The sequence below is a fragment of the Lipotes vexillifer genome, unplaced genomic scaffold, assembly GCF_000442215.2.
Source record: "Lipotes vexillifer unplaced genomic scaffold, Lipotes_vexillifer_v1.1 scaffold356, whole genome shotgun sequence".
NCBI lineage: Eukaryota > Metazoa > Chordata > Mammalia > Artiodactyla > Lipotidae > Lipotes > Lipotes vexillifer.
Genome location: NW_006797342.1, coordinates 2,947,840 through 2,958,438, shown reverse-complemented (window position 1 = coordinate 2,958,438; position 10,599 = coordinate 2,947,840). Strand labels below are relative to the sequence as shown.

General features: G+C 51.2%; 1 protein-coding gene across 1 annotated transcript in view; it reads left to right on the top strand.

The window, feature by feature from the left end:
• The window catches only part of TRAPPC12 (trafficking protein particle complex subunit 12), a 55,686-nt gene that overhangs the window by 44,302 nt on the left and 785 nt on the right, over positions 1-10,599 (top strand). Inside the window, exons 8-9 of the mRNA XM_007469247.1 lie at positions 3,008-3,106; positions 7,735-7,835. Of these exons, the coding sequence (XP_007469309.1) occupies positions 3,008-3,106; positions 7,735-7,835 (200 nt within the window). The remainder of the gene's footprint in view (positions 1-3,007; positions 3,107-7,734; positions 7,836-10,599) is intronic.

Genomic DNA, 10,599 nt, shown 5'->3' with positions numbered 1-10,599 from the left:
GAGACCTGCTCCTTAGCCCCACCCCCCATGGGTGCCCCGCCCCGCCCCCCCCCCAACTGCCAGCCCCCGGGGAGGCGGCTGGGGGAAGAGGAGGCTGAGCCGAGGGCGTTGCTCCTTTGTTCCTGCATCCGTGCCTCCCTGGCAGGGCCCAGCTGCAGGGGCTGGAGGCTGCTGCCTGAATCAGTGAGCCGCAGACACCCAGAGCAGCTCCGTTAACATCTTCTGGGCCATTAAGAGGCCAGATCGTGGCCCTCCCACGGGCCAGCCCAGGGTCACTCCTGAGCTTGGTTTTAGCAGAGCAGAGCAGGCAAATGGCCGAGGGGAGAAGCGGGCTCCGGGAGCTGGTGTCTAACCCTGACAGGGCAGCCCCGTGAGGGGACCGCGTCCCGGGCCAGCTGTGGGTCCCGTGCAGAAGGCCACGCTGGGTGTGCACTCGGCTCCTGCCCCAGGGCCCTGCCTTCCGTGCGTCGCTGTGACCCTGGGGTGCAGACTGCCTCACGTGCCCCTCCCACCCCCGAGCCCCGGGGACCTCCCCTGAAACGAAGGCCCGGAAGGGATGCACTTGCAGCGCCCCTTGGACAGCGCCTTGGGGTTAAGGCGCTCTGGTTCTCTCAGCTCCTCCCTTCCTGCCATCCTGACCCCGGACACAGCGCCCCGTCCCTCCCGCGGGTGGAGGGAGCCGCCCAGGGCCACTGCCGCCTTCTTTCCGCGGAGCTCGCCGGCTCACGCGCAGAAACAAAGGACACATCGTAAAGTCACGGGCCGATCGGTGTCTCCTTGGTCACGGGCTGGGACACCTCAGGAGGGTCTCCTGTTCCACTGGTGGGTTCGTATGTGCATTTTTAAGGCACATTAATAGAAGATTATGGGATAAGAACACCCTTCTTTGTCTACTGCTGGAGTGATGATACCACCAGGCGCCAGACTAAGTCTTGTACCTACGTTGTCGGGACTCAGTACAGAACAGATCACTGTGCTTCAAAAATACTTTTACCACAAGTGCAGTTTAATTTGAGATTTTAGATTATGCTTTCATTTCCACGAGTTAAAAAAAGGAATGAAAAATTTTGCGGCTGAGGCGCCAGCACGCGTGCGCATCCTGTCGCCACCTAGTGAGCGAGCCCGGAATTACAGCAGCGTCGGCCTCACCGGCGCGTCCCGTCCCTTCCGTTCGCGTATGGGCGACGCTGGGTTACTTCAGCAGCCGCTTCTTAGTCTGAGTAACGTTTCTGCTACGGCGACGTGAACGCTGATTCACCTTTTTAACGATGAGCAGTCTGTCCACACGCTTCAGCCCGAACGTGTGCCTGAAACACTGTCGCAGCCTGGGCACCCCAGCCCATCTGGGAGACTCAGGGCGCCGCGCCGCCCGCCTCCGTGCCCCGCCAGACGGTGCAGCTGCTGAAAGAGGGGGAAGGCGGAGCTAGAGCAGTCGGTCCCTGCGAGCGGGCCTGACCGCGGCCTGGACGGCGCTCGCCCTCAAGAGCGCCCTTCAGCCGGGGCCGCGTTTCCTCGTTTCCTCCGGTAAATGATTTCGTTAAATGGTCGTCCGCTGACAAGCTCTGGGCCGCGCTCCGCTCTGGTGTACTGGAGGCCGGGCTCCTTGGAACCGCCAGGGCCCGGGCCCGAGGCTGCAGCCGCACGGGGTCCCCACGGCCGTGTCCGCCCAGCCATGCTCTCCCAGGAGCGCCGCTCCCGCGGGACAGCGGCCGCATACCTCTCCGTAGCAGGCGGGAGCGCCGAGACGTGGAGGTGTCAGGCGGCGACGCCGGCCACAGAGCCACCCGGAGACGCGGGCCGGGATCGGGGCGTGTGCACTGGCCTGAGCCGGTGACACCTGGGCGCCGGCGGACACAAACGGCGAGGTGGCCTTTCGTTCGCCCAAAACCTGAAGTGAGGCGTAGGCGTTCAGCACCGCGGGTGATTCTCATGCTCCGAGGTGCCCGCGTCGCCCCGCAGAAGGCCGGGCCTCAGCGTCCCTCGGGGCCCAGGCACCGGGGCTCACTGCCGCCCCGAGAGCGGGCTCTCGGCACACCCTCACCCGCGCGCTCCCGCTGGGCAGGGCGCGGGCAGCGGTGCCAGGAGCCGAGGGGGACAGGCAGGTGCTGCCGGCTCGCCGCCTGCACCAGCGAGTCCCGTTCGTTGTGAAGAGCTGCTCTTGAAGCTGCCAGGCTTTCCTTTTTTTTTCCCTGCTAAACTGGAATGTTTCTTGTCGTCTGTCTTCGTAACATCCCAGTTAGCGAACTAGTAACGCCTGTCCCAGTTTTCATGAGATTGAAAACGTAGACGACTAAAGAAAGAAAAGTACCTTGTGGGGTTTTACGAAGACTCCGTGAGGAGAACACTGCCGCGCGGCCTGCTGTTTGCTGACCCGGGAGACGCGGGGAGCTGTTTACACCAGCCCGGGACAGTGCCCACCAGCAGGCGGGACGGTGACCCTGCCGTCTGAGCTCGGGGCTGTTGGGGATTTGTCCTTGTGACCCTGGCAAGACAGCCAGGTGCCCTGGATGGCCTCCTCCCACCAGAGACAGCGAGCTCTCCCGGCCCAGCTGTTTTACGCAGCTTATGTTTGTCTACATTTGAGAACTTTACCTCGAGTTTTAGTAAAGAAAATGTTTAAGAGACGCTATTAATAAATTCGGTTTCTGTGTCTGGCAGATGGAGGCAAGACAAAATTCACCAATTAAGGATTTTGTCAGAAAAGAAAGAGTGAGTCCAGGTGAAATACTAGCTGCTACTCAGAAGCTGGAAGAAGAAAGCCTCTCTGCCCTAAGTGCACAACCAGAGCCCCTCGGGGAGAGGAGGGCTCTCAGGACCGTAGTTACACACAGAACTCAGAGCCTGGTTTGCTGGGCCGTCTGCCGCCCTCACGGCGGTGCCACGTCCCACCTGCCCACGCATTCGTGTTCCCACTTCACGTGCGAGTCTGCAGGTACCTGAGCTCCTGTGACGTGTAAAACGGAGCGTGATCCTCCTAACTCTAGGATGCTCTCTGGGTCCCCCACAGGATTACGTGCTGGCCGTGGACACATACCGCTCGGTCATCCAGTACTACCCACACCAGGAGCCCCAGCTGCTGAGCTGCATCGGCCGGATCTTCCTCCAGGTGTGAGCCGCGGGTTGGCAGGGTGGGCCGGGGGTTGCCTTAGTGTGGGTGCTGGAGATTGCAGAAAGAGCACAGGAAATACATCCAGTCAGACTTCTGTGACTGTAGGAGGGGTAGTTTTCTTGGTCCTGGCTTGACTGTGCTCTGGGCTTTGACGTGATTAGGAAGCCAAGTGCTAAGACGTGCATTTTCGTAGATTTTCATCTGGGAAGCGCTGAGATGGATTCCTTGAGAAATCGCCCTGTTGCAGGTAGAAGTGTGTTGACAAAACCGTCAGTAATCTGACGCCAATTAAGGCTGATAACGTAGCCAGTTGCTGATATTTTACTGGAAAGCGCGCTTGAATCCACATGCGTGGACAAAGGAGGTCCCGCTTGGAGCCATGGTCCCGACAGTGCAGGAAGCCGGGACGTACTGCTTTGCCAGGGATGGCGCTGAAGCCGGGGTGCATTTGGTGCCGGGGTGCTGGGCGCCCATCCTCGGTCCTGTCCTCCCCACGATGGCAGGCCCACACTCGTAGGCCGAGCGCGGGTGCCTTGTCCCCTCACCCTCAGTCTCAAAGGGTGTCGACCGTAGCACCCGCAGCCTGGGCAGGAGCCTGACGGGGCCGTCCGTGGTGGTCAGAGCAAGGGGGATGGATGTGGGGAGGCGCTGGCCCTAAGCGGGTGCCCTGCTGGGCCATCCTCCTCCGCCGTGTGACCGGCCCACTTTACAGAGGAGCAGACTGAGGCTTCCTGGGGCTCGAGTGTACCTGCCTGAGGTCCCAGAGGTCAGGCCCACAGGAGGAATTTGAACAAGGTCACCCAGAGCCCAGGTTCTCTTCACTGACGTTGGTCCTGTCCTCCTGCACCTCCTGGCCACTGCGCACACGAATGCGTGGACACACGCACCCCACCTCCACCCCATCCTCCACGCCACACACAGACGCAAGCGTGCGCACACACACAAGCGCACACACGCCGCTCCCCCGGGGGGCATCCAGAGACAACCCAACAGTGAAGGCCGCCTGTGTGTTATCCAAGTCCCTCCCAGGATGCCCGGGGTCCCTGCCCCAGTCTCTGAAGCTTGACCTTCACTGAGTAACTCATGGTTGTTGAAGAGCGTGTGTTCTAGCATCTGAAAGACCCGGGTTTCTGCTTGTCCTTGGTGCTTGCCTAGCCTTGACCCTGGGCTATAGCCACCCTCCTGAGCTGCATCCTCTCCTCTGTGCACCAGGGACACTCGTGGCTGCCTCTTGGGGTCCTTGTGCCGATGAAGCGAGACAGCCGTGTAAAGAATGCAGTGCTGTGCCCGGGATCTCGTGGTGCCCGGTTATTATCCTGATTCTCATACTAAAAGAATGTTCTGTATCTGCTCTAATTTCTCACTACTCAGGACGATCTCAGAAATTTCATTTCTGTCTTAATTTGCATAATTTGAGAAATGTATGCTGGAGATCCATCTAGGAACCCTGAAATATGAAAGTACAGTCTTTCTGTGACAGTCACGGACCTGTCGGCCCTGGGGAGGGACCCTGATGGTCAGACTGGGGCTTGGTCGGTGCTTCCCTGGAGACGTTTCTGGCCACAGAAATATTCACATTTGCGCCTCCAATACGTTGGGCTCCCCGGGGAAGTGTCCCCAGATCTCTGCAGTTATCGTTACAAGTGAAATTGGTCTGGGTTTGTGCGTGTGTGTGTGTGTGTGTGTGTGTGTGTGTGTGTGTGAGAGAGAATGCCCTTCTCAAAAGCATTTGGTATCTGTGTTCTGTCTTCATAAAAATAGCTTGCTTGCTTGCTTTCTCTGTTCTCTGGGATATTTTGGATATTCTGGAATTACCTGTTGCTGGGAGATTTGAATAACTGACCTCAAAGAGGCCTCAGCCACCCTCCTAGGATTTGTTGGATAACTTAATATTGTTACTAATGGCTTTATTGTTCCACGCGTGAGGTTCTTCCTCTCTGTTTCTGGGATCAATTTTGGCAATTTAGAGTGCCAAGAAAATCACCTGTTTGGTCTGTGTATTCACATATATTTTTGCTTAGAGTTCTGTAAAATATAGTCTTCTTTCATAATTACTTCAATTTCATTTTAACTATAGTTATTTCTCCTTTTACATTTATAATTGTTTACTCATGCTTTCTTTTCCTTGATTAGTTCATCCACTTATTATCTGTTGTTTTCTTCAAATAACTAGTTTGGGTTTGTTTATTTGCTTACTAGATACTTTGCAATACTTTTAATTGCCTTTTTATATTGTTTAATTTTTTTACGCTGCCTCTAAGTCTTAGAAAATCAGTAGGATTTTAAATCCTAATTACGTTTTAATAATTATGAAGACGTGGACTTCCCTGGTGGCACGGTGGTTAAGAATCCGCCTGCCAGTGCAGGGGACACGGGTTCGAGCCCTGGTCCAGGAAGATCCCACACACCACGGAGCAACTAAGCCCGTGCGCCACAAGTACTGAGCCTGCACTCTAAAGCCTGCGAGCCACAGCTACTGAAGCCTGTGCGCCTAGAGCCCGAGCTCCACAACAAGAGAAGCCACCGCAATGAGAAGCCTGCGAACCTCAACGAAGAGTAGCCCCCGCTTGCCTCAACTAGAGAAAGCCCGTGCACAGCAACAAAGACCCAATGTAGCCAAAAATAAATTAATTCTTTAAAAAAAAAAAAACAGAAATATAAGGATGTGAACTTACCTTCTAATGACCAGAAAAATCAGTAGGTGGCAAAGAAAATTCTAAGATTCCTTCGTTATCTCCCACTAGAAACTAGTTTCAGCGCAAGTCCTGTACCAGCTCCTTGAGGCCGTGCGGTGCAGAGGGCCAGCACGTGGTCTGGGAGTTGGACAGTCCCATTCTGTTACGTTAGCTTTGTGACCTGAGGAAACCGCCCAGCCTTTCTGAGCCTCGTCTTTTTAATCCAGAGAGTGAGGATTAATCCAGAGTGAGGAAAGGAGTGGGACCAACAGCACAGCTTGTTAGAAGTTGTAAGCTGTGGGAAGCACTTAGCACAGCACCCAGCAGACATTTAGGGCTTGGTGCACCTTTGTTATCAGCTGGTGAGCATCAGTATCTCCATCAGTATGCCCCTGGCCCCTTGGAGGATGCAGGGTAAGTGGGCGCACTGCGGGGAACGCAGATGTTCAGGCCTCTGTGGGGGACCCCGGGTGCTCCCACCGTGTGCACGAGGGCGGGGCCGGTAGATGCGCGGGTGGCGCCACTTTTTTTCCTCCTCCTGGTGAGGTGTTTTTCGGGGCAGCATTGAGAACAGAGAGGGGCCGGAGACCGTGAGGGTAGCTTGATGGGCGCTGGCCGAGGACTCGAGATCCCCGGGTCGGCGACGAAGGGCGCTTATTACTCACAGCAGCAGCAGTGCAGCCAGTGTCATTGTGTCACCAAACACCAGGCCCTGGTTTCCCAGGGTAACGTGAAGGGGCCAGGTGCTGCCTGCAGGGGTCTCACTGTGGGGAGTAACCCAGACCCTTGGTGCTGGGTGGTGGGCACGCCTGCCCGTGGCTGCAGGGAGGTACCGCGTGCTTCCCTGGAAGGAAGGGGAAGGGAACAAGCGCTCCCGGCAGGTGGCTGGAGGACCCCAGGATCGGGATGGGGGTGAGTGTGTGGAAGAGAGGGCGCTGACACTGCAGCTGCGATGCTGTCCCCTCGGCAGATGCAGAGACATCTCGTGGTGTGTTGTAACGAGATGCCCTGGAGTCAGCTGCTCCAGAGCTGCTCCTTTAGGCCTGGAACACAGAGGCCTTTGTTCTTCCTTCACCCTGGTTGTAAGGTCTTTGTTTTCACAGGATTTTCATTTTTCCTGTATTTTGTAGTCTAAGCCTTAGATCATTGATCTCCTTCCTCCTGCAGAAGGAGACCCGATTCCCTCTTAACCCCCCGCCCCCCAGGCTGTGGTCCGCAGCGATGGCAGGACGGGGGAGGGGGTTTAGCCATCAGGACCCCCAGTGGCTCTGGCTTCATTTTAGAGGGAGCTGAGGAGGTCTCCGTAACCGTTTGATAAGAGCACGGCCATTTGTTCGTACGATAGAATTCTGTATTATTGGGTCAGAATATGACTGAAATTTGTTAGTTTGATGATCTCTGTCATTTTACTGGTCACAAATAACCCCCCCAGTAATTGATTGGGAGACTGTAATATTATACCAAAAGGTAAATATTGTATTTTTTTACTCATTCTTTTTCTTTTTTAACGATAATATCAAGTTTAATTTGCCAAATATACAAGTTGGACTTGTGGAGCATGTTTTGCCTGGGTGCTACATGGCAGAGGTTTCTTGAAATGATCCATGGACAGGTTTAAGAATGGGCCTGGGGCCTGGCCAGAGTCGGGAGTTATTTTTATTTTTCATAATGCTATGCCAGGATTCCTTTTGAAGGGTACAAATTAAAAACTGTAAGAGACTTGTTAACACGCAGGTGTATTAACCACTCACTTTCTGACATAGAGATAGATGTTGACATCCTGCTGTATCCTAAATGGCTCTTACTTTGTTTTGGTAACAAAAAGTGATAACCAGTAAATGGTTATACCAAAGTTTTACCCTGCCTGATACATAACATTAGGAAACTGTATATGTGGGTTTAGATTTAACATTTGTCAGCTGAACTGACTACATAATTTTGTCAAAGCAGATTGGAGACATAAAGACAGCCGAAAAGTACTTTCAAGATGTAGAGAAAGTAACACAGAAACTGGATGGACTGCAGGGTAAAATAATGGTTTTAATGAACAGGTATGTATTTTTTCTTTATATTTCCTTCCAGTTTTATTGAGATACAATTAACTTACAGCACGGTGTAAGTTTAAGGTGTGCAGCATGATGATTTGATTTACATACTGACATCATGAAGTGAGGACCACAGTAAGCTTAATGAACATCCATCATCTCATATGTAACGTACGGCCGTGTTAACTATGTTCATCGTGTTGCAGAGTGCATCCCTAGTACTTATTTATAACTGGAAGTTTGTACCTTTTGACCACCTTCATCTAATCCCCCCTCCCCACCCCTCCACGGGCAACCACAAATCTGACCTTTTTCTGTTTGTTTGAAGTATAATTGCCTTGCAACACTGTGTTAGTTTCTGTCACACAACATAGGGACTTGATATTTCTGTAGCTTTCAAACTGTCACCACCATTAGTCTAATTATGACCCGTCTCCACACACATTTCTCACATCATCACTGACTGCATTCCTCACACTACGCGTTTCAGACCCGTGACACGTTTATTTTGCACCTGAAGTTTGTCCCTCTATGTCTCCCTCCCTTAATCGCCTGTTTCTGTCCTCCCCTCACCCACCCCACTTCTGGCAACCACCTGTTTGTTCTCTGTGTCTGTAACTCGGTTTCTGTTCTGTGTTTGTTCACTTGTTGTTAGATTCCACATATAAGTGAAATCGTACAGTATTCGTTTTTCTTTGACTTATTTCACTTAGCATAATGCCCTCGAGGTCCATCCATGTTGTCACGAATGGTAAGATTTCATTCTTTTTTATGGCCAAGTAATATTGTAATATTCCATGCACTGCACACACACCTCTTTATCTATTCATCTCTTGATGGACACTTAGGTTGCTTTCTGTATCTTGGCAATTGTAAATAATGCTGCAGTGAACGTAGGGGTACATGTATTTTTTCTAATTAGTGTTTTTATTTTCTTTGGATAAATACCCAGGAGTGGAACTGCTGGCTCATATGGCAGCTCTATTTTTAGTTTTTTGAGGACCCTCCATACTGTTCTCCACAGCGGCTGCACCAGTTTACATTCCCACCAACAGGGCACAAGGGTCCCCTCTCTCTACAGCCTCACCACCACTTGTTATTTGTTGTCTTTTTGATAACAGCCATTCTGACAGGTGTGAGGTGATATCTTAGTGTGGTTTTCATTTGCATTTCCCTGATGATTAGTGACATTGCGCATCCTTCCATGTGTCTGGCCATCTGTATGTCTTCCTTGGAAAATTGTGTATTCAGGTCCTCTGCCCATTTTTTAATCAGGTTTTTTTGATGTTGAGTTGTTTGAGTTCTTTGCCTGTTAACCCCTATTTGATATATATCAGTTCCAAATATCTTCTCCCATTCGGTTGGCTGCCTTTTCATTTTGTTGAGTTTCCTGCACTGTGCAAAAGCTTCTTGGTTTGATGTAGTCCTGGCTGTTTGTTTGCTTTTGTTTCTCTTGCTTGAGGAGACAGATCCAAAAAACTATTGCTAAGACTGATGTCAAAGAATACTGCCTATATTTTTCTCTAGAAGTTGTATGGTTTCAGGTCTTACATTTTAAGTTTTAAATTCATTTTGAATTTATTTTTGTGCGGTGTGAGTTAGGAGTCTAGTCTGATTCTCTTGCATGTAGCTGTCCTGTTTATCCAACACAATTTATTGAAGAGTCTTTTCCTCATTGTATATTCTTGCCTCCTTTGTCACAGATTAATCGACTATGTAAGTAGGGGTTTATACAGGTCTTCTGCCCAGTTTTTAATCATTCTTTTTTTATGTTGAATTGAATGAGCTGTTTATTTTTTTTAGTATTTATTTGGCTGCATTGGGTCTTGGTTGTTGTGGCACACGGAATCTTCGTTGCGGCGAGTGGGCTCTTCGTTGCAGTGCACGGGCTCTCTAGTTGAGGCATCCCGTGGCATGTGGGATCTTAGTTCCCCAACCAGGGATCGAACCCGCATCCCCTGCATTGGAAGGCAGATTCTTAACCACTGGACCACCAGGGAAGTCCCTGAATGAGCTGTTTATATATGTTGGATATTAATTCCTTATAGGTCATATCACTTGCAAATATTTTCTCCCACTCAGTAGGCTGCCTTTTCATTGTATTGATGGTTTCCTTTGCTGTGCAAAAGCTTTTAATTAGGTGCCATTTGTTTATTTTTGCTTTTATTTTCTTTGCTTTAGGAGATGGGTCCAAAAAAATATTGCTACTATTTATGTCAGAGAGTGTACTGCCTATGATATCCTCTAGGAGTTTTTTGGTTTCTGGTCTTATATTTAGGTCTTTAATCCATTTTTAGTTTACTTATTTTTCTGTATGGTATGAAGGGATGTTGTAATCACATTCTTTTTTTGGGGGGGGGGGTCGCCTGGGACCATGCCACAGGGCTTGCAGGATCTTAGTTCCCTGATCAGGGGTCGAACCTGGGCCCCAGCAGTGAAAGAGCCGAGTCCTAACCACTGGACTGCCAGGGAATTCCGTCTAATTTCATTCTTGTACATGAGGCTGTCCAGTCTTCCCAACACCACTTGCTGAAGAGACTTTTCTCCGCTGTATATTCTTGCCTCCTTTGTCATAGATTAGTCGACCATAGGTGTGTGGGTTTGTCTCTGGGCTTTCTATCCTGTTCCAATGATCTGTGTCGGTTTTTGTGCCAGTACCATACTGTTTTGATCATTGTAGATTTGTAGTATAGTCGGAAGTCAGAAAGCATGATTCCTCCAGCTCCAGTTTTCTTTCTCAAGATAGTTTTGTCTATTTGGGGTCCTTTGT